We start from the raw sequence: 23,680 nt of genomic DNA on the forward strand, positions 1-23,680 counted from the left end.
ACCTTTCTTTCAACAGGCTTTGTACCTTCTGTCTTTTTCTCTCTTTCTAATTCAGAGCCCTGTTTCAAATGTTATTATTTAGAAAATGCTTTGTACATTTTGCTTTGGTTAAGAATACAGAAATCAAATGTATTAAGGAAGGAAATAACATGAACAGATAAGACAAGGGGAAGTAGCTTCAAGCTGCGCCAGCTTCAAGGTTGGAAAGGATGAGGAAAATTTTCTGCACTGTAAGAGTGGTTAAGCATTGAAACAGGGTCCCAAGGGAAATGGTGGAGTCACCATCCCTGGAAGTGTTCAGAAAATCAATAGATGTGTCACTTCACAATATGGTTTAGTGGGCATGGTGGTATTTGGCTGAAGGCTCAACTTGATGATATTGGAGGTCTTTCCCCACCCTAATAATTCTATTCATTTTATTGGGTTTTTTCCTAAACATTGGACTTTTTCACAGTCTCAAAACGTGTTTTTCCAGGAACAACCACAGCCAGAGTAGCAGCCTTCCCTCACTGACCAGTTTAATCCATTACCTGGGATGCTGGAGGCCAGGCTGCCCCACTCTGCAGAGTCAGCCAAGGTTGACAATGGTTGGCACAGAGCCACAGCAAAATCCCCTGCACTCCTGACATCTCCTCCACAGTTCTCTGTGTCTCCTGCTTCTTCTCCTCCTGGTCTGGGGATTTTATTTGTGCTGGAGAAATATTGGACTTGAGATGATTGTATGAATGTGCCTGGCTTTGGTACAAGAAGAGAGGATTCAGGCCAGGACACCCAAAGAGTACCCAAAAATGCTGCCTTCAGCAGCATCTCGGATGCCTCCAGGCTGGTGTAAATATCGTCCTGTGAACTGTTTAGGAGAAAATCCCTGGGAAGGTAATCTCAGCTTGTTTGTTGGTTTTATATACAATGTTGGGTAAATAATGTAATCTCTCTGTCTCTGTTTGCCCCATATATATGAAATTTTATAGTCCTGAGGAAATGTGGTAAAGGGTATTTCTCATAAAGTGCTTGAACCATATTTTTTAAATGACAGAAAAAGAGAGGGAAGAAAGAAAATCATCTAGGATCTCAATTTATTTTAATGGATTTGTTTCTAAATGCATGATTTAGGGAAAAAAAATGAATGCAAGCTCCTAGTTCAGACAAACAAACAAATCTACTCTGTGGTATTTTTTCTGGGTGTGTGAGGCTGTCAGTGGGAACAGTGATTGTTTATCTTCATCAACGGGCTTTTCAGGTTATTGATAATTTTTGTCTTTCTCTTTTGAACTCCCTCCAAATCTGCACAAAGCACAACTCAAATTAATTTTAAGGCGTTTGTTTGGTTGGTTTTTTATATAACTGTGCAATACAGCTTTTCCTTGGGGATGGACCTGGAACTGCTTATTGGATCCACAGTTACTTAGCCTTTGATTTTTTTAGCTACATTTTGTGAACTTTCTACATCATTATTAACTGATACAGAAGCAGTTTTATCAGGTTTATCTGCTGAAACTCAACAATCTTAAGGTGTCCTGCTGGATGTGGTCTCCATCTGAAGAGATGGAGACTTCCTTTTTAGGAGAGTGTATAGATATTTAAATGGTGGCTGAAGAGATGGAGACTTCCTTTTTAGGAGTCACATGGAAAACATGAGTGGCAATGGGTTCAAGTTACTCTTACATCACTGAATGTGATGATGTCAATCTTTCTTTACATTTAATGCAGAATTAAGCCCTCCCCTAAAATTTTGTTCAAACAATGTATTTTCTCACTCTCACTTGATGAAGGAAGCCTTAACCAAGCCCAGTCATGAATCCCTGCAGGAGCTGCTGCTGTGTTTTCCCAGAAAATAAACATCCTGTGTTGGTTGGGGGAGCTTGCAAATGCTTCTGTCCATGGAGATTCTCTCAGCAGGCTGAGGTCCTGAACAGTCTGGTTTAACTGAACCTGTTTAGAGAGAAGGCTGAACTTGCCATGGTCCTTTCTGACCAGATTAATCCTATAATGCTTATATTCAGAATTCCATCTCCTTTGCCAAGGGGCAGTGTTGGCTATTATTTTTGCATGGAGTGCTGTGCAGCACTGTCACATTTATGCTGCCAAGCACCCAGTGACAAAAATGATTTGTTTGCTGATGTATCTGATCTTTTTGTGCAGATGCTGCATCAGTTCTTGGCCTCACAGATCCCAGGCTCTGCTACGTGCTGGATGGATTCCTCTTCATTTATGCAGTGATCATGACAGCCCTTTTTGTGAAGGCAAAGGTCAGTGCAACCCAACACAGATGCATTTGGATTTGGTGGTGTGAGGCAGTTGAGCTGGGTTGGAAAGTGGAGTGGAGGGGAACCATCTCTTAGAATGAGACTTTTTTATTCCTTTGCTTTCTTTCTATCTCTCTTTTTTCTTTTTTTTCCTCCTTTGTTTCTGGTGTCCACTTGAGCAACCTAAAGCAGTTCTTTCCAAAGAATGGAGGGGGGAATGAGTATATGAGAGTGTTTTGATGTTACACTTATGGATACATCAGATTCTGGATTTTGTAGATGGGGAGTGACTGGTCAAGAGTAATGTGGATTTTTTTTCTCCTGATTTGTCACTGGAAAGAGAGGAGGGGATACAGAGAAAATTCAGGGAAAATGGCAAGCTTGTGAAGGATGTATTAAAATGTCTCAACAATTCAGACATCTTTGATAGTATGAGTGTGATGATGCAAGAACCCAAACATCCACAGGAGAGGACTTGGGTATTTGCTACAAACATGATTCTATGCCTAATATAGACCGAGCTAGAAGTTACATTTAATAAAGAATTGAATGTGATAATAACTCAAAAAGAGTAAATCAATACAGAATATAGTTTGACAGGGTTTTTGTTTAAACACTACAACACAAATCAGCTGCTCTCATTGATCCAAGACTGCCCCTCTTTACCTGAAATTTTGGCTTAGCAATTGATTTCTTGTAAGCATTGTGAGCAGCTGAGCCAAAGAGTAGCTACAGAAGAGATAATCCTTTACCTCTTTGTTAGCTGCCACTCACATCAACTTATTGGGGTGGCACCAGAGCCCTGCAAGCCAAGTGCTGCTCCTGAGGGATGCAGGGATTCCCTGCAGGAAGCCAAATAACTTTGCAAGCAGCTGGAGAACCAAAGCCCCTGGGAGGCACGAGATTATAACAGGAAGGGAACGGAGAGAGGGCAGGTGTGTGGGGAACAAACACAGATGTTTGTGAGCTGGTGTTATGTGAAATAAAATGACTTGGCTGCTGAGGGCAGGCTGCTGTGTGGATAAAAGTGCTGCTGCAGCAGGGGTTTGCATTGCCTGTAGCCACACAGGGAGCTGTTTGTGGGTTGCTGTGCTTGGTCCAACGGGGGCTCCCGGGACGAGTAAGGAGATCTGAATCTTGACTCCATGTTTCCAAAGGCTGATTTATTATATTATGATATATATTATATTAAAATGATATACTAAAACTATACTAAAAGAATAGAGAGAAAAGGATTCATCAGAAGGCTGGAAAGAGCAGGAGAGGAATTAATAACAAGGCTCCTGACGCTGAGAGTCCGAGCCAGCTGACTGTGATTGGCCATTAATTAGAAACAACCAACATGCACCAGTCACAGCTGCACCTGTTGCATTCCACAACCGCAGATGGATGTTGTTTACATTTCTTTCCTGAGGCTCCTCAGGAGAAAAATCCTAGCAAAGGATTTTTCATAAAATATCATGGCTACAGGTTGCCCTGTTTCTGGTAAGAGTAATGGTAGGAGAGAGGGAATGGAAGGACTCAGGGGAGCCAGTGTGTCTCTGCTCATGGAATGGTCTCTCTTCCAGCTCAGCCAGGCCTCTGAACCACAGCTGCGAGCAGGCCAGGATGACGTGTACAACGTGAGTAACTCTGGTCTTTGTGTTCTGATCCACCACCCAGACAGAGCTTTTGGGGCACAGAGACAGTGAACTGCCTGCTGCTCAGAGCAGCTTTGGATGAGCCAGCTAACAAGTAGGCTGTAGATGTGAGCAGCATGGCAGCTGTAAGGAGGAAAGGTAAAACCTCACAGGGACAGCTTCTGCTGTCACCACTCTGGCCAGATGCTGGAGAGCTCTTTGGGCTGTTGGTTCCTGATCTGGCCCACTGAGTTCCAGGTTGGCAGGAGCCCAGGCTGTTTGTTGTGCTGCCCTGTGGAACAAACAGGCCTGTGAGAGCTCTGGGGGTGCAGCCACTGCCCCTGTTGCTGCTGCTGTTTGATGTGGGCTGGGCAAATGATCTGGCCCACTGAGTTCCTGGTTGGCAGGAGCCCAGGTTGTTTGTTGTGCTGCCCCATGGAACAAACAGGTCTGTGAGAGCTCTGGGGGTGTGTGCAGCCACTGCCCCCGTTGCTGCTGCTGTTTGATGTGGGCTGGGCAAATGCCAAGGAATGCTGGGGAGCTGACTGCACCTGCAGCCCTTCCACTCTCAAGTGTGTGGAGCCTGAGCCACCACAGCCCCTGTGCCTCCATTCCCGAGCTTTCCTGTTGCCCCACAGCAAGGCCTCTTGTACCAGATCATACCAGAGAAGTGTCTTGTCCTGTGCCCTGACCGTGGGCAGCATCTTTAGGCAGTGAAAGAGGACAAAGACAAGATCCTGCCTGAGCCTCCTCACTGAATTGCCCACTCATGGCAGCATTAAACTCTAACTATTTTTGCTATGTCTAGCTGTCTTTTAATTTTTTTTTCTCACGCTTTTGACCATAGCCACATCCTGTGATGAGTTCTGTTTAACTCTGTAAAGTCTGAACACTAATGCAATTTCTTTTCAGTTTAAGTGTAGCCCATCACTTTTCAAGTACTGTCACTCTGTCAGCTGTGTTATTTTGACCTGAAATCTCTCCTTTGCCCTTGTCCAAGGTAACCTTTTTCCAGCTAAGAATTGTGTTGGGCATAACATTTCTGTAGCTCCTTGATGCAAATTTAGATGAGCAGCTCTCCAAGAAAAATTAAGCTTGTGGGTCTTTGCTCTCCAGTGGAACAGAAAGCATGAAAGTCAGAGTCATGCTCTCTAGTTCTCAACTCATTTCCACTTAGGAAAGGTTTTTGATGCAACAGCTTGCAGTTTTGTGTCATTTCCATGGCTTAAATGCAGACATTGCTGTTGACAGTTGCATTAGGGAGCATAAAGAATTTCTAGTTCAGTGACAGTCCTTGTGAGCTGAGCTGGGTTCCCCTTCTTTTCTGAGTTAAGATCTATTATTATCTCATTATCACGGTGCCCACCCGGTGCTTTTGCTCTCCCTTTCAGAAGCTCTCCCGCGGGCACCGAGACGATTACGATGTGCTGGGAGGAAAGCGAGGAGCAGACCCCGAGCTGGGCGGGAGACACCAGGTAACCTCCACGCACATGTGCGCCTCTGCCCTTTGATCTGGGGCCTCCCACGCCGTGTCACGGCGCTGCTGGCACCGGCAGCCACCCCAGCGCCTTCCTGGGGAGGGCACGACGCGATTCGTGTCGTAGCCCGGGCGGCGCGGGGGGCAGCAGCGAAGCTCCCCCTGCCCTTTGATCTCTGTCCCCTGGCTGGGCCGGGAGCTCGCAGCCAGCCGGGGTGGGAAGTGACACCCGGGCGGATGCGGAGGAGGCCCGGCAGCCGTGGGTGTTTCACAGAGCTCGCTGCGTCTGATGCCATCAAACAAGCGCCCACAAAGCAGAGCAGCAGCCAAAACAACTCCTTCTGCTGCACAGCCCATCACTTTCAAAGGAAAAGGGAGGGAAAACCTCCTGCATCAGCAGGTGACAGCTGTAGTGGGGGAGAAGAGAAGAACCAAGTTTTACCAATTGCCAAAGTGAAATTAATTTTCCCCAGAACAAGTTGTCTGAACAGAGCCTTACAGGTGGAGGCAGGATGGACTGGAATGGGCAGGGAAAGTCCATAGAGCCCCAGCTGTGCCATGGAACAAATGCATAAGCACACACAAGGTGGTGGGGGCTGCTGGCAGTGCAATGTATGGGCAACTTTTTTCTTCTGTTTTACAGCAGAGAAGAAAGAACCCTCAGGACACTGTCTACACTGTGAGTAGAGCACTCTGGAGGGAGCAGAGAGGGAGGGAGGGATGGCTGGGAACAGGAGATTCTGTTTCACAGAGACTTTTCTCCCCGCAACCCAATTTCAGCTCTGGTTCAAAACTCAACAGCTGCTTTTTAAGACTTCTCTGTCCTTCCACCCAACTCTTCCCAGCAGACCCTCTGTTTTTGCTTGAAAATTTCTGCTCACTTCTGAGTGACAGGAGCAAAACACTGGGGAGATGTGGAAAAGAACTTGGCTCAAGATACCTGCTACTGCCTAATGCTAGTGACTACCCAGCCTTGATCCCATGTGATTGCTGCTGCAGTGTTTCCTGTGCATGGACTCCAGCCCCTGTGCCTGCTCTCTGGCAAAGGCCAAATACCAGTGCTGCTTGGGAACCTCTTGATAGAATTGATTTGATTCTGGCTAAATGTGGTGGTCTGTGCTCTGAAGCACAGATGCAGGAATATTAATTCTCATGTCTTAACTTGGGTCTTTCTGGGTCTTTGGTGCTTTCCAAGCTTTGGTCTTTCCAAGACCTTTACTGCTCTTGAACAAGACACTCTGAGTTCAGCTGGTTCTAAATGTGGCTACCCAGGGGCTGCCTTGCTTTTTCTGTTGTCACACTGACTCTTTCCCCCTCTCTGCCTGCAGTCACTGCAGAAGGACAAGATGGGTGAGGCATACAGTGAGATTGGAATGAAGGGAGAGGTGAGTCTTACTTTCCTTCCTGGTGAAAACACAGCAACAGAAAATATTTCAGCTTTTGGCCGGAAAATCCCTGACAGCTGCCCTGGCTGGGGGGCTGAGGACATGAGATGGGTGAGAACAGCTGAAGGAAGGTCTGGTGCCAAGTGCTGCAATGGTCCAGCAGCACTGGGAGATTTTGGGGCATGTTTCTCCACAGCAGTTTGGAGCTGCAGGTTTATGGTTTCCCCTCCACGGGCTGCTGAGACTGGCTGGTGTTCCAGGATCAGGAGAGCAGTGCCAGCCCCTCCTTGTGCCTGCCTTCAGACAGGGAACAGGGGAAATGTCCTCCTTCAAATGTTTAAGCAGGCACACATCACTCACATCTCCAGCTACAGCAGAGGGAGAATTTTTAGCTCTGTGCACAAACTGCTGGGGGAGGAGGGTTTGTGTCAGAAACAAACCATCTGGGGACGCTTGTTAATGGCAAAATGAAAAATTGCTCTGACCTACACAGGTTCTATTTTATGTCAAAGTGTCATATATATATATATAACCTTTCATTTCCTTCTGACACACAAAAAAGGGGCATTTCAAAAGAGTTTAGTGTTGAGAAATGCTGAAGCAACACCAACATTTAATCTCTTCCCCTTTTTTATTCTAATGCTCCTCTGCCAGAGTCAAGCTGTTTCTATGAGCTATGGGGCTATAAAGTTTCACTGTGTTTTTTGAATGTTTCTGTTTCTGGAGGGACAAGAGCACCAAAGCCCTTGTCCCATGCCAAATATATGATCATTTAATAGCTTGCTGCAACTTTAACTGTAACAAGCACTACTCCTTGACACATTTGTGATACAATCTAATACTAAATAATCAGTGTCTACAGAAATGCTGCCAAATCTCTATACATACAGTGAATCAAAGAAATAGCAACATTCTAACAGTATGACAGGAAAATATGTCAGCAAATGTAACCAATTTGTTTTTATTTCCTATCCCCTCTATTTTCTCCTGAACAGCCCTTGCAGCATGTCTGGGCTGGTCCAGACTTACCAGGTGCTTTCCTGTGCAGAGTCCAGGCCATGCACAGCTGGTACATCCTGTACACCCTCAGCACAGCATGGGGGAACTCAGGGGCTTCTTTCTTTTTGCATAATCATTAATCAGTCCATGCTTGTTTTATTTTCCCAAAGCAGCAGAGGCGGCGAGGCAAAGGCAATGAAGGTCTCTACCAGGTAGGCACCACCTCCCACGGCTGCTCCCTCACCTGTGGTGGGATATCCCATGGCACTGTCGGGGAGGCACGGAGAAGTGAAAGGAAGTTTCCCAAGCAGGCACCAGGTGTCACACTAACTCCTCCCTCCTGGAAGCCCCAGCTACCCCTGCTCTGGGATCCACACCACAGGGCACAGCTGCCTCACCCGAGCAGGCTGCCAGGGAAAGGACTGGGCATCACTGTCAGGCTGTCAGGGGATGCTTCCTGATGCACCTATTTCCCTTCCAAATCAAAGAGGAGAAGGCCAGAGAACAAAGTTCATGATTTGATGTCTGTTCATTTAATTATCGATGCTCATTCTAGCATCAGTTAGCTTTTAATAACACACAAACAAAATGTACTCCAAAGATCTGCAGAACCAGTTAGGATGATTTACTGTGGTCACATTTTCATAACCATTATTCAGGATGTACCTTGCCTTCAGGTAAGAGCTATTTGCACCACACGAAGACTAAAGAATCACTCAGGAGTAAAAACCTCTGTAGAGGAAAAAAGAAATCAGACTTACACTCCTGACTGAGCCCCTGCCATCCTGCTGCTGCCAGGAAGAAGGAAGCACTCACGCTCATCCCTCACCTGTTTCTCTGGTTTCTCTTTTTCAGGGGCTCAGTGCAGCAACCAAGGACACTTACGATGCTCTCCAAATGCAGCCTTTGCCCCCCCGCTAAGGGGGAGCCTCAGAGGGGATGGGCAGGAGTGAGAGATGCCCACCTGCCTTGGGGAGGAGAGGGGGAAAAGCCTTTTCCATCCAACACAAGCACTGTGTGTTTTCTGTGTGCAAGAGCCGCCATGGGCTGGTGCACAGAATCTGGACCTGGCCTTTTCCTTCTCTCCTCCTGAATTATGTAACTGCTTCTGCTGTTAGAATGTACATATCTGTAAAGTTGTGTCCAAATATAGTGGGTATTAGGCTGATTTTTTTTTTTTGGTCAGGTTTGTGTTGTTGGTACCAGACTATATCTTCTAACAAACACGGTTATTTCCATAGGTCTTCCTTGTCTTCCAGAGTATTAAGACATGGAATTATGGCTGTATTACATTTAAACAATTTGCAAAGATTTACTGTATTACTTCCTGTAGTATTTATCTTAAGACTATTTCACCCCTTTTTGCTTTAAATTTGCCTTTAAAAAACTGCTTCAGTGGAGGGCAACATTTTTCTTTAATTATAAAGAGTGACATGATGTTACAGTAGTGAAGCAGAGAGGCTGAATGCCAACTTTCCAGTAGGAAGAAAATGAGCACCAATATCCAAAAAGAGATCAAGCAACGGCACTGCCACTCATCCATAAATGTGAGCCAGGTAACCTGAGTGAGAGACTTCTTTGAAGGCAGAAAAACAAAGAAAACAAGGAGATGGGTTCCCCTATTATCATTTCCAGACAACAAACTGTACAAAAGCCAACATAAATGCAGTTTCCAAGCCAGTCTCTCATGAGGCTGCCTCTAAAAGGTGCAGGAATCATTCCAAGGAGGTACCAGTTCAATAATGCCATGTGTTTTTGATGAATGAATAAAATAGTGCCACAGTCCCATGTGTGTGTGTAGGGAGCAGCAGTGGGAATGACATGAGCTCCTTACCTGAGGCATTCAGCCCATCTGAACCAGCCTGCACCCAGCAGCACCATCTCCCAGGGAAGCTGAGGAGGACAGGATTCCAGCAGGAGCACCTACACATGTCCCAGAAGCTGGGATGGGCTGTTGGGAAAACGCCCCAAACCCAGATACCAAAGGGACACTCACCTCGTGCTGCTGCAGCCTCAGCTTTGCCCGTGCCTCACAAGGCTGCACAGGGAAGCCTGGAGGAATTCAGCAAGGACAAATCCAGCCCAGCAACATCAGGGGAGTTTCACCTCGACTCAGGAGCTGACCAAGCCATCTCACCATCCTCACAGAAGAAGCAGAGCTAAAGCAAGGCTGTGGGAACAAGAGCTGCTGCTCTGCTGGCCAAATGAGGTTATGTCTTCTTTCCAGGGACTGGGCGGGTTAGCAGCAGAAAAACTTGCTGAAATGGGTGCTATGCAAGTTCCAAGGCAGTTTTACTTCTTTAAGCAGTAAAACTGTACCTGCAGTAGGTGCTTGTAGCTTTTAAAGAATATTTGCAATAAATTAAAGCAAAAAAAAAGTAAACTGAGACATGGTAATGAATGCTTCTCACAAAAAAAAAAAATTCCTAGATCCTTTACTGTTCTCTGCAGTGACAAGAAAAATTGAGAGAACTGGGTGATAACTGAGACAGCTGAGCTGAAAATTACAGTAAAGTTATGCTGCAAAGCACTCGATTTTCAGCACACTTCTGCAAGAACAAAGAGTGCTGAAAACAGCTTTCTCTTTTTAAATCACCATAACTGTATCTGCAAGATGTAGAAGTCAGAAGCTTTGGCAGCATGAATGCCAACCACCAAACAACAGGAATTAAATTTTTTGGGGGAGGGAAAAATCACCTTTATGCTCTTTATGTATCAATGGATACCTTGACTTCAAAAAGCATCCAATGCTGGTTTTGGGGCCACTCACCGTGGGGTTGAGCTGAGTCTCCTCTTTGTCTTCAGGAAGCAACTGAAGCTGTTTCTGCTTTTGGGAGAGGAGCTGATAAATACAGAATTAGAACAAAAGCTTCAAGCAGAGTGCATAAAACCCGGGCTCTCCTCCAGTTTGACAAGACAAAAGGCACCAGAGATCAATCTTCTGGCCCAGTTTGATGCATAGAGGAAGGGGAAGCAGCCTCCCCTGACACATTTAAAAACTACAAACAAGTGCATACATGTTAAAACACTTGGAAAATGGTTTAATGATGTTTACAACAGAAATGAACTGTACAATTACAGTAAGTTTAATATATATAAAAAATTACAGCAGACAAATGCATCTACACAAAATCTACCTTTTCATTCTGATTTACTGTAATCTACACAATCTCTCAATGCCTACAGCTATCTGTAGGCAACCACTGGGAAAATAATAATAATAATAATATAATAATAATATAGGGCATCTTTAAAGAGACAGCATTTCGCCTTCCTCCTCACCCTTAGTGTGATCAGCAAGGTTTTGAAATGTGTGGGACTCTCACATTTCAGTCTCAAGAGAAGCTTGGGTTGCGTTTGGGTAGGGTACTCCCACAATGGCCCTTGATTTCAAGTGTTCTGCTGACCTCAAGTGTAGAAATGCAGTGTATGAGGAAGGCCAAGAGAAAAAAAAACCTCCCAGCCAGTGTAAGCAGGCAGTTGCACAGAGCAGTGAAACCATTAGGACCAAAAACTTGTCTTATTTAGAAAAAAAGCAAAAAAGGGACTGCCCAGACACTAGAGACATTCACAAATCCTCATTTCCTTGAAAATTATGTTCAGATTTAGAAGAAAGGGCTTGGTTTTCCACTCCCAATTCTTCATACAAAGGGGTAGTTTTCAAACTAACACGTTAAATACTTTTTTTAAAACAAAATTTAAGCTACTTCCTCTTTGGCCCACCCCTTAAAAACAGTGAAACCCCCTTTGCACTGAGAAAGAACCTCAGGTCAGTGGGGAAAACAAAAGAACATGCTGTCTCTTTAAAAAGAAAGAAAGAATCCCAGTTGGGAGCGGCCATCAGTGAAAATGCAATCCAAATTGGCGGTCTGGTGGAAATTCCTCACGGAATATTATGTACAGTTTAAAAACCCTTTGTAGTTGGTTTTTCTTTTATTATTATTTATGAACACCTAGGCAGTGAAAACCGTTATGTTAATACATACATAGACACACCCAAAACATACAAAAATACTATTATTTCAAACTACTAAGAATAGGACAAGTTCAGTTATCTCCATGCTATGACTTTAAGAGCATTACACTGAAACAAACAAGAATTTAAACGACAATTTTTTAATATCCCAGAAATATACCAAAATATACATCTAAGCTTTGGAATTACTGAGGTTAGACTAATGCAAGTGCTGGGTAATCGTACTTAATACACAAGTCTAAGGTTCTGCAGGAAAGAAATTATCTTTGGTATCTGCATCAGGCTAATAATATTAACATTTGGATTTTGCTTTGGGATAGAGCTTGTCTGACCCTAGAACCAAACACCCCCCAATCAACTGAGATTAAAAAGATCCATGTAAAAAGTTCCTCCATTTGCAATCCCCCCCAAAAGTTAAAAAGTCACAGGCATCTACCTAGCATAAAAGGTTGAGAAATACAATGCATAGTTGCACAGTGGTGCTGCAAAAATAAAAGAAATCTAGAAAAAAGGAACTAGAGGAGAAATGAAAAGCTGCTTCTTCTTCTTTCAGGGATTTCTCACAACAGGACAGCCTCTTCCAAGCAGTGAAGGGGGGGGAAGCTCAGAAGTGCACCTCAGCGTGTATTAATCAACATCACCCAGCCCCCAGAGGGTTAAAGCACCCAGCAGAGCAGCCAATCCTGCACCCAAGTCTTCAGCTCCTCAACCCACCTGCGAAGCCCCGGCTCCCTTCCCAGCCCTGTGCCCCGGATTGGATTTCACCCTGGGGCCGGGAGCTGCTGCCCGGGGCCTTCTGGAGCCCCGGGCCGGCCCCAGGCCAGCCCGGCCTCACAGGTGGGCTTGGTGCTGAAGACGCCCTTTGTCTTTGGTTTGTTTGTTTGTTTTGAGTTTATACAATCATTAGGAAATCTTTGGTTTTGGCTGGAAATTTTAAAAGAACAAAACAAAACAAAGAAACCGCCCCCTCCCGACTTATAGCAGCCACCGTGACCTGACAAAGCTTCTCTTTCCCATGGGGGTAGGGGAACTACATTCAAATAAAGATGGACCGGGTTAAGGATGCAGCTTCTGGCCAGTTGGGGAGTGGGGAAGGGATACAGGATTGTCAAATAATAAAGAAGAAAATTAAGTATTTGGAGATTTCTATTTTTTTTTCCTTTTTTTTTTCTTTTCTTTTTTGGTCATGTTAAAAAGTGAGTAGCATGTATGCAGCACTGGGCTGAGAGTGCCTCCAGGCCCTGGAGCTCAGCGTGGCTCTGGGGTGGGAAAAGGCAGCGTGGGTGGACCTTTTCCATGGAGAGTGGAGGGGAGGGGGTGGATATTCACAGACTAATCAAGAGGACCCCTTGTAACCAAAGGAAATAAGATAAGATTGCAATTTGCCCTCACTTTGCAGTAGCTTTTAAGCAGCGACATTCAGAGGCGTTAGGGGGTCACTCCCCAGGTTGCAGGTCACGGGGTGCTATAGGCCAGAGTTCAGTGTTAATCAAAGGAGGGAGGGCAGACTTGGCAACTCTGTGGGGTTTGGAGAAAGTTAAAGCAAGTTACTCAGTTACGAGTTAGAAATGAGGTATACGACAGCTCCTGTACCTGTGGCGGATAAACACCCCACACCTACTCACACCTAGCCTTAGATACTACCACAGAGGAAGGAAATGGAACAACGGCACTGGCGGGGACGAAGGAGCTCCTGCCCGGGCCCTGGGCACACAGGGGGCACACGGGGGGCACGCGGGGCCGGGGCTGCTCCAGCCCTCCCCGAGCGGCCCCGCAGCGCTGCCCGGCTCCCCGGGAACTCGCGGCCCTGAGCTCCAAGTCTTTCTCTTTGCATTTTCCCCTCGGACTCGCAGGGAGCCCCAGGGTCACAGAGGCCGACACATGGAGAGTGAATGGGGGAAGAACTCAAGGTTTTGTCTCAACTGCCTTGTTCTCAGGACACTGTCACGGGTGCTCGTGTTCCTAAATCGTTTCTCAAGGGGGTTGTGCGATCTCCACGAGTTGCCCCTTGGCATGGCATTCCCTAAGGGCTTAGGATTCCTACTGTTCAATAACTGCAGGGTTTTATAGCACCGCAACGTGCCGGCTTGGAACGCACACGAAGTTATGACATTCAGGGAATAGGGCTTCTGTAGCTGCTGCCACAGAATTCCCCAAAGGCAGTTTGAATCCTGAAGTGGGGCCTACAACAGATAAGACAATTTTGGGAGGGAAGGGGAAGCTAATGTGATAAATTAAGTATCTTACGGCATCATGTAAAGCTCTGCTAGAGAATATTCCCCAGCAGACCGACACAGTTTTAAGACAGATCAGCATTTTGGTCTGAGCTACTAGACAATGTCCTGTTTGGTAGAGAGATGAAATAAGGCAGAGGGGGTATGTTCCAGTTCTGGGGCTGAGCCTCAGCAGCACTAAGGAACGCCAAAGGTATCATCTTCCCTCGCCTCCCACAAGCTGTTTCATTTCCTTCCTCAGATTTGTTTTCCATAAAGCACACCTTGTTTTCCACTTCTTTTGTTCCAAGTGCTCTTTTCTTTGAAAAGTCATTTCTTCAATATCCCTATTACCTATCTATAAATCTAACTAGCTCTTTGAAAAGTCACACAATATTAATACCACTTTTACATAATGTCAGAACAACAATTCTATTAGTAAAGCTTTCAGTGAAGTTCTGCAACCCGATTGGTGTCCGGAGGAAGAGTAGCTGGACAACCCGCTCTCCCCCTTCCTCCCTCCCTTTCTTCACAAGAGCTCACCAAGTTCACTGATAAAACAGCTCAGCCCAATAGCACGACACATGAACATGTACAAGGCTACTTTGGGGAGCAAAGAAAGGAATCTTCAAGGTCCCTCCCTTAAGAGAAAGACCATCTGCAGAAGCTGTTGAACAGACTCTGACCTTGGACTACACTGCTTCCACATTTGAAGGAAAGAAACAGTTTTCCCTGACTGTATCCCAACATCAGCCTAAGACCTGCAGCGCTGGGCAAACCCCAGACACCGTTTGTCTTCACAGAGCCGATGCAACTCCATGCAGAAAAGGTGGGAGTACCCGCAAGAGATGAGGTCCTTAGAGGAAGGGACACTGACCCAAAGCTCAAAAAACCCCCACCCAGCTTTTCCTCTTACCCGCTCTGAGAACAGCAGAGCTGACAACTTATCAGTGCCTTTGGTTCCCTACGAGGCCACCGGGAATTGTCCCTCCCCAGCGGAGTCGAGCTCCTTTAGAAAGCCAGCTCTCGCTCCCGCACGCAGCCGGCGCCGGCTGGCGCTCACACGCACTCCCACACGCACCCACCCACGCACACCCTGCCCTCCTCCCCCGCTCCAGCAGCCTCGGGGGAAACGGGCAGGGAGCCTTGGAGCCCACACGGAGCTGGCTGCAACACCCCCCAAGGCAAGAACCACTCGCTCTTCTGCTACTGCCACCACAACACCGAGACATCGGCCAGGAGAACGACCTGGTCCCTCGCCAACAACACCTCAAAGCTCCTCTCCCACAACCGTCTCACAGTATTTCAACCCTTTCAGGCAGACCAGCCAGGTGTTAGGAGTAGGTTAGCTTTCACCTCTCTGTTTGGTTTTTTCTTTCATAGTTTTTGGTCTAGACAGGATTAGCATTGCTATTAGAAAAGGAAGTGTTTAAAAAGTTTTCCACCTATTATCAAGCACTACAAGCCCTACATTCAGTAACAAGACAAGGGGGATAAAAGGAACCTGTTTCACTTTTGCTCTCCCAGATAGATTAAGATGCGACAACCATTCTTGTCCCTCCCTGGAGTTAAACACAGCGGACCCAGTTCAGCTCTGGAGCAACTCAACTCAACTGAAACGGATTTACAGCCCCGAGGTCGATCCCAGCCCAGTACAGCCATCTCTCCCTCGAGCCTCCTCGATATTTGTTGCCTCATCTTCAGATCCCAGCGAGGGGCAAGGAAAGGCCAAGAGGGAGGGAAGTGTGTGCACACTCGAAAGGACCCTGAACAGCAACCCCATCAGTAACCTGCATGCCACCACGTGCTGTGCTGCAGATTAGACCACAGATAAACCAACCAAACAACAATCCCAAACCCAGGAGCGACAAAATGTTTCCTTTGGCAAGACAGATACAAGGAAAAAAATTTATGAGCAAACATTTTCCTTCTAACACAGTCAAACCCCCTTCTCTGCCCCCAACATCCACCCACCCCCACCCGACCCTATAAAGTTGTAACCTATAAACAGGATCTCAAATACATACAGCATAATCATGTTTATCAATCATAATAAACCATCAGTTCAACTAAACTCTACAGCTAGAATTATCTCCACTATTTATAAAGTTTGCTTTTCTCTTCTGATTTTTTCAGTTTAAAACCAGTTCTGCGACAATGCTAAGCTATGCTGAGGTATTTTATGAAGGTGCCAGAAGCCAGCTGCTACCCACAAGTATTGTTCTCAGAGCTGTATGGTGCTACCTTTCGCTGAGGGAAGACGGGGAAGGAGCAAGGAGGGAAAGAGGCAGAGGGACAGAGACAGGGAGGGAGAAAGGGGGCCCAGATTATTCCAGTTATGGACGGTTCTTAGCAGGGCATCACTGATGGACCTAAAAGCAGCCCCAAGACAAAGCTCAGTAGCTGCTTCATGTTCAGGAATTTGGTCAAAAAAGAAGTACCTGATGCGTTCTACATGCTGACCTTATTTGTCTGTGTGAATAAAAGATGCCTTTTCTCCCACAGTTAAACTATTTGTAATTTCAGTGCAATCTCCCTAACGCCCTCCTAACAGCATCCCAACAGGGGTAAAAATTCAGAGCATGTCCCCACTTGGAGTATCCTGGGAGAAGTGGCAGACAGATCAAATGCAGACAGGTAAGTTGAAAAAAATCAAGGTTTCTTCTGTGCATTACTGCGTCCATGTGTGAAGATATGCAAATAGAGGAATTGCTTTTCATCGTTCCAAAAGCACTGAAACTGCTTGCACTGACACAGAGGGAGCCAGGTACCACTCACATCGTGGAGACAAAGATATGAGCATCTTAAGAAACTGTGAACAGTGAACCAACAACTTCTTGACAAAATCTTCCCTGTCAAATATCTTTAAAGTATTTTAGGGGACTCCCCTCTGGAAGGAAGAGAGAAACTCACAAGCAGCAACAAGAGATGTAATGAGTGAGAAGGGCAGGACGTGTGCAAGGTAGGTATCTTGAATTCTGTATTGCTATAGTACTTTGGGAGGGAGAGGGCAGATGTCCTGGTTGCAAAAATAGAAAGGGATTTGAGCTGGCTGTGTGAGAACAGACAACCATAAATGCATTGGGGAGCAGCAGGCCAGCTTATTCCTTTGGTAATACTCCACCCTAGGCAACATCCAACAGGGACAGACAGGCCCTGCTGGGGTACAGGGTGTGGAGAAACAGCATTTAAACATTTCAGGCAGAACAGGAATAGGGAACAGTGACTCTTTGTAAAGTTAATGTGGCAATAAAAACATCTACATTTTCAACTTCCAGTTTAAAACCAAGAATCATTGAAAGTTTGGACCATGCATTTTATCTGTCCTAAAACACTCTAATGACCATGAGAAGCTACCTGTCTTTTTAAGATAATTTTGTATCTTTATATATTTCTATATCTAAGAAAATATGACTTAATATTTAAGGTAAATTAGATGTTGCTTTGGTTTAGTATCTGTGGTATGGCTCCAGCTGTAATGGTTGTGCTGCTCCATTTGCAACAACAACAAAAAAAGAGGGAATTCCCATTTTAAGGAACACTGCTTTGCAGGAATGTGCACAGACTTAAGGAATTAACTCTCCTGTGTCCTTCACTAACTCAACTGCAGAAATGTGTCAAAGCACCCTGTGTGAGGCTTACAGAGGTGGCATTTGAACATTAGGTCACAGTTCTAGGAGATGTCACATCCACACCACCTCACAGTGATTGATAAAAACGTACTTCAACTAACAGGTGTTGTAGAGCAACTCAGAAACAAAATAAATGCTCTGTAGGAAAAGTAAGCAGATGTAACAATTGTAAGCAGCCACACCTGTGTGTACTTTCTTTGGGCTGTTTGTGAATCCTTCCACGGTGACTGTGGAGTGGGTTCTAAGGTGACCAAGTGTGCTAAAGACAAACGTGTTTTTCTTAAGATCAGAAAAAAAATGTCATCACCAAGGTACAAGACCAACTCCTGAAGCCATTCTCTAAATTGTTTTTGACCTTCCGGGCATATCTGTGTTTGTGTTCCTGGAAATCTCTTGCTTTTTGAACTACCCCTGTCTGCAGGGAGAGCTTTTCACCTTATCTTTTCTTGCCTAGGTACTTGCTTGCAACTATGAAAAGCAACCCTCTCACCTTTAAATACAGAGCCATGGAAGTCTGAAAAAGAGATGCTATTATCCTTTTCTAAAACACCACCAAACTTTCTGTGATCATATTTACTGGGTCTGTACACAATTGTTATTGTTTCTTTTCAGATGCATCAATTTCTGCTGCCAGCACGACTATGATTTAAAAAAGAAACTTCTGCTAAATTCTGGTACATGATCTCATATTCCTTTCATTCTCTGAAGGAGCACATGCACTCTAACTTGGCAGATGTACACCCACTGCCAGTCTGATTTCTGTCTTTCACCTAAACACTGGAGGTAGCCAGCACCCATGAGGAAAAACACTGATAGGGATGGCAGGTAGGCTCCAGGAACAACAGTCAGTCAGTCACAGGGATGTTTTAGGGGACAAAGAATCAGAGCACACTGGCAATGGATGCCATGGGATATGTGCTGTTTGGGTATTATGTCAGTTTCTGCAAACAAAACCAAGTTTTTTTGGATATGTGACTACTCTGAGTTTCCAGTTTCTCTCAGAAAAAAAAACTCGCTAAGAAATTCCCTGGAATCTGGGCCCCAGATAGGGTGAAGGGGTAGAGAAGAGGAGGGTAAAGAAAGGGGTATAAGGTGCTCACACCAAAGCCATGTGACCAATGCAAAGGTAGTCAGGAAAAAAAGCAGATTTTTATAATAAATAAACCATCCAAGCTGCATTAGTGTTCCAGATATGTACTCAACAAGACCCTCTCCCAACCACAAACCAGCAAGAATGGGACATGAAAACTCATTCAGACAGCTAATGGCACAGTCTCCTGGAACTGTGGAGAGAGGATTTTCCACTGATTTAAGGCCCACCTTTCTTTGTGTTTCCTAGATATCTGCAAGGACCACGCCCCCCACCCCACCACAAAACCCTTGGGGAGGAGGGGATCCACCAGAGACGAGCCCGGTGGTCCCCCCCTACCAAAAAAAGCTTCCTGATAAATTGTACTTTTGCACAGGCGTGAAAGTAAGCAGGGACTTTCAGAGTCAGGAACAAACGCTACAGCTGCGGTTTTCCCCATCCTCTTACTTCACTCAAAACAAGTCCAAGGACTTGCATTCCTTTGGTAGAAACTACAGACCGTGCTGTGGCCTCCAGACCAGCACAGTGGGTACCAGCATCTTCTCTTCTACTTTTTCCCTACCTCCCTGAAGCTCACCCAGCTGTACCTGTTGCTGCTCTGAAGCTTTTACTGTGGGCCACTGCCATTTTTGCAGTATTATTCATAGCCCTAAAAGTCTCCTGCACAGCCTGAAGACGTAGAGACATATCAAAAATACAGAGATTCATCCATACTGGGGGGATAAAGGTGAGACCTCTTGGATTAACAATCCTCTGACATTGCCATTCTATTTACACATCAAATAAAAGAAAACAAATTAAAATCAAGTTAAGAGTCTGCCCCAAGGATAACACAAATTACCAACCAAAAAAAAAAAAGATTAAAAACAAGCAGCAACTTTTATATAAAATTAATAAAAACAAAAGACAAATGAAAAAGAAATTGTCAGTAGCATCTATCGCCTCTCTGCATCTGAACTGCACTTACACAAACTAGTCCATTAGTACAGCAGCTTGCTAGAAATTGACTTTGGTTCAAGCTTAGTTTTAAAAAAATAAAACATAAAAAAATCAAAAACACATAAGAAACGGTGGACGGACATTTGTTAGTTTCCCTGCTTGCAGTTCACTAGTTTTGACATTTTAGGGGTAATTGGTTTAAATATCAGTAAAACAGGAAGGTGGAGAGTTAGAGATGAACAGAGCAAAACCATGGTGGTGGGGGGAGAGATAAGGGGTTCTGCCACTTGAGTGCAAACACAACTCCCACATGCTCGGGCCACAAACCAAAGCATGAGTGGAGTTTAAAGTTGCTGCCTTCCGGATCTTGGATGAGAAGCTCCAGGATCCCCCTGAATCATCAACAAAACGAACATAGCTGCATCAGCTCATTATTTTAGGACACTCTGGTGACAAAAGAAAAGGGGGTGGGTGGGAAAGGGACTCTTCTAATACCCTCACTAGCTAAAAGTAATTTAGTTTTTTACACATGGCAGAAACCTTTAAATCCATCAGGAATGGAAAGTTTAACGTGAACTGCATTGCAGTGATCCAGTCTTCTCTCTTTAAAAATCTTTTTTCTTTTTTGGTTCAGATACTGGATTGTATATTTAAGAATATACGGGTCTAACTTCTGTACAGTTCATTACTCCTTCCTCATCCACAAAAATATCCTCTGCTCCACAGATCAGAATCAAACTTAACAAGTGAGTTGCAGTGCCGGGCTCACACGAGATCAGCGCGGGGTGTGCAAAGCCCCAGAGTGCCTCTGCTGTGTTGGCATTAACAATGGCACCTTCTGTTCCCATAGTACTGGCTTCTGTCTTTTGCAGCCAGAAGCACTTGTTTTTTTTTTTACTAGGAAGCTCTTCTAAATAGTGTTGGAAGCATCAGAAAAGGAATATTGCTATGAATGGGGAGAATGTGACCTTCTGAAATCCGGTACCAACTCACCTAGAGGGTATCTAGGACTCTAGATGCTGCTTTACATGCTGCCAATTAGCCTGGGTCATGATGTTTTTTAAATATTTGTGTGTGCTTTTGCACAGCAAAACGAAATCACTGGAACAGAAGGGCCATCAGTATTGTCACACAATCCACACTCGGGAGGTCACATCCTGCTCTCTGAAGTAAAAGGAACCACGCACACGAAGCTAAGAGCAGAATTTGGCTGTTTTGTCTAAATATTTGAGAGGAGAAGAATGGCAGTTTGGAGCAAATTCCTACCTCTGCTTACAAAGCAGAGACCAGCCTGGAAGTTTGCACACAATGATCTCTGCTGCTGCAATGAGCTTCCTGCACAAATGATGAATGTAAATTCTTCTGACCCCTACAAGTAGGCATTAGACAAATTCAAGGATGAGGAAACTGTTCAGAACATTTCCAGAAGATTAGGATAGAAAGTCTATTTGTGCTCCATTCTTCCTCTCCACCCCCCCACCCTCCCCCCATGGTGTGGGAGCTCGCTGAAAATAATCCAGGAGCAAAAGACAAACGCGTCCAAACTATATATATAAAAATAATAATAATAATAATCATAATAATAATAATAGAGATACACCAGTAATACAGGCCTGCCTAAATTGTACCAGTTAAGAAAGGAACCCCCAACATGATTGATACGATTATAAACACCTTGTATGACATAATGGCCTGTACAACAGACCTATAAAATGATAATTAAAAAAGAAAGATATTTAGACCAAAAAAACCAAGAAATCCCCTTCCTATGTTTGAACTGATAACCCACCTTAACTTGTCATTGTGACTGCTGGAAATGATAAGTAGTCCTTTCACTTTTTTTGTGTTTTTGCGGTTTTTAGTTTTTTTGTGGTTTTTTTTTTTTTTTTACATTTTTGGTTAGAAAGTTCTCCGATCCATGAAGCGATCCTGAAAAGACAGTGTTTATTATAAAATTAGGCAAATGTCTGTCCCAGCTTTAAATCCTTCCTGTTTTGCTTTTGTTTTTTTTTTCTCCTTTTTTTTTTTTGGTTTTTTTTTGTTTTGTTTTTTTAAATACTTTTTCCTTCTCTCTCTCTCTCTCTCTTTCTCTCTCTCTCTTGTCCCCAGCAACACGGCGAGAGGATGCCCACGGCATTTTCAGTTCATCGGCCGGGCTGGCAGCCGATCCCAGCGCACAGTGACCCAGGCTGCTGGAGCAGAGCCCAGCCCGGCTCACTGTGCCTTGGAGGCAGTAGTGGTGGTGGACGTGGCCCCGCTGGCAGAGGCCACTGTGAGGAGAGAGTTCTGGATGGACTCGGCTGAGGTGGAGGTGGCATGAAGGCTGGCGACTGGTCCAGAGGCCCCTGCGGAGGCTGCAGCTGCAGAGACCAAGCTAACTGGGTTGCTGGTGAGCAGAGAAAGGTTCTGAGGGTTCAGGAACAGAGGGGCAGTGACGATGTTAGGGGTACCTCCAGCATTGGCAAACACCAAGTTTCCAGTTGCATCCAGTGATGTTATTGGAAGAGAGCCACCGGATGCAAGAGCTAAAAATAGGGAAAGGTGAGCAGGGAGGAGATAACATTAGCAGTAAGCAACAATGCAAAATGTGCCTAAAAGCAAGAGGTCTCTGCATTTGCCTTTCTCTGATATGTGCGTTCTCTAGATTGCTTGGTTGGATCTTGCAGACACTAAAACACATCTTTCATTTGCTGCTAAACTAATTCCTCTGTGCCTTTCTTTAGCTCTTTTAGCACAATACTGGTCTATGTTTTCTGGCACAGAGAGCCTGTGCATCCAGGCAACTTGCACTGGGAAGGGCTGAGATGAGGGTTCACGTGAAATGACAGCTATCACAAGATGGAGAAGGTCATGTAACCTTGAGTGTAACATTTTAAATGTTGACATATAACCAACCACTGTTACAACTTACTCTCACGGGTCTACAGCGCTCAGTCTGCTTTAGATTATGATCTCCTAAATTTATCTGTGACACTTTATGAAATGGTTCTTTCTTGCAACCTAGGAACAAGATTTGTTCAGCTAGTTTAGAGGATATTTGAACACACAGGTTTTACCTAGCTCTTTAGACACTTGTACCACCCAGTTTTTACAGGTGGCAAACTATGAACCCAGAACAACTCTTGCTGAAGCCAGTGGTAACTTCTGGCTTTGTGCTACTTCCAAAACAAATAAATACCTACTCTTCTGAACGTGGATTTATTTATTTCAAGTTCTACATAAGGATTTTAGGAGGCAGGATGTTTGTTGCAGGTTCTTTTCTAATACACATGAAGATGAATTCAGGATCAAGATTTGCTCAGAACTGCCCTTCCAAGAGACCTCAGAATGGTGCATGTCTGCTCAAGCAGACTATAGAAGAGCTATAAAAAGCAAATCTCTAACCTGCTAAAGATACAGGCCAATGAGGCAAGGACAACAATATAAATTCCAGATTATATTCAGTATCTTAAATGCCTCCCTTAAATCATACACAGCACTGATTCCCTGTCTGAAGTTGTACCTGCTCTTATCTCTTTGACCAACAAAATGTATTTGCACATTTAATTTTTTTAAGCCTTTACTCCTACACAATTTATGCTCAGTGCTGAGGAGTCAGTGCTCTCTGGTAGACAAAATCACAGCTGATAAACTGAAGTTGTGTGACGGAGATGCATTAAAAGATGCATTACTGACCTTGAATAGTTGCCAGTGTACTGTTGCTCATCAGGGCCGGGCTGAGAGCACCACCTAATGTCCCTGGATTGAGACTGAGTAAGGCACCTCTGCAGCAAGATCATGGAAGAAGTGGAAAAAAGAAAGAGTGTTACTTTTAAGAAACGTTTGTCACTGTTTTAAGGTACACCATCATATTTTTAAAAAAGGGCAGGGAGGGAGGAAAGACCAGAGATCAAGGGCTATTTATGGATTATTTTACTTTTAACTCCATGAGGGGTTCAAGACATGCCCGAAATACAAGCACTGTAAATACATTACTTGCATTGATTGTTGGTGTGATATATTCTTGTAAAGTATTTTGGAAAGACTGTTAATTGTTAGAGAACTATCATCCTATCCCAAATGCAGATAAGAAATATGTAAATCAAGAGGAATTAAAGAAACATCTGT

The 23,680-nt window shown here is 44.7% G+C and overlaps 2 protein-coding genes across 14 annotated transcripts in view; one reads left to right on the forward strand and one right to left on the reverse strand.

Annotated features, from left to right (window-relative positions):
• The window catches only part of CD247 (CD247 molecule), a 53,240-nt gene extending 43,881 nt beyond the window's left edge, over nucleotides 1–9,359 (forward strand). For 3 of the 4 annotated variants that reach the window (XM_039713144.1, XM_039713142.1, XM_039713143.1), the window contains exons 2-7: nucleotides 2,140–2,246; nucleotides 3,812–3,865; nucleotides 5,254–5,337; nucleotides 5,983–6,018; nucleotides 6,668–6,724; nucleotides 7,894–9,359. In XM_039713144.1, the coding sequence (XP_039569078.1) occupies nucleotides 2,220–2,246; nucleotides 3,812–3,865; nucleotides 5,254–5,337; nucleotides 5,983–6,018; nucleotides 6,668–6,724; nucleotides 7,894–8,184 (549 nt within the window). In that variant the 5' untranslated portion in view covers nucleotides 2,140–2,219 and the 3' untranslated portion in view covers nucleotides 8,185–9,359. The remainder of the gene's footprint in view (nucleotides 1–2,139; nucleotides 2,247–3,811; nucleotides 3,866–5,253; nucleotides 5,338–5,982; nucleotides 6,019–6,667; nucleotides 6,725–7,893) is intronic. The other variant, XM_039713145.1, reaches the window with a different exon arrangement.
• Nucleotides 9,360–10,741: 1,382 nt separating this feature from the next.
• Nucleotides 10,742–23,680, reverse strand: part of POU2F1 (POU class 2 homeobox 1) — a 113,126-nt gene continuing 100,187 nt past the window's right edge. For 9 of the 10 annotated variants that reach the window (XM_039713138.1, XM_039713135.1, XM_039713139.1 and 6 more), the window contains 2 exons: nucleotides 23,249–23,337; nucleotides 10,742–22,098 (listed from right to left, as the gene is read on the reverse strand). In XM_039713138.1, the coding sequence (XP_039569072.1) occupies nucleotides 21,788–22,098; nucleotides 23,249–23,337 (400 nt within the window). In that variant the 3' untranslated portion in view covers nucleotides 10,742–21,787. The remainder of the gene's footprint in view (nucleotides 22,099–23,248; nucleotides 23,338–23,680) is intronic. The other variant, XM_039713137.1, reaches the window with a different exon arrangement.

This window comes from Passer montanus, unplaced genomic scaffold (genome assembly GCF_014805655.1).
Source record: "Passer montanus isolate IOZ18808 unplaced genomic scaffold, ASM1480565v1 scaffold28, whole genome shotgun sequence".
In the NCBI taxonomy this organism is placed as follows: Eukaryota; Metazoa; Chordata; class Aves; order Passeriformes; family Passeridae; genus Passer; species Passer montanus.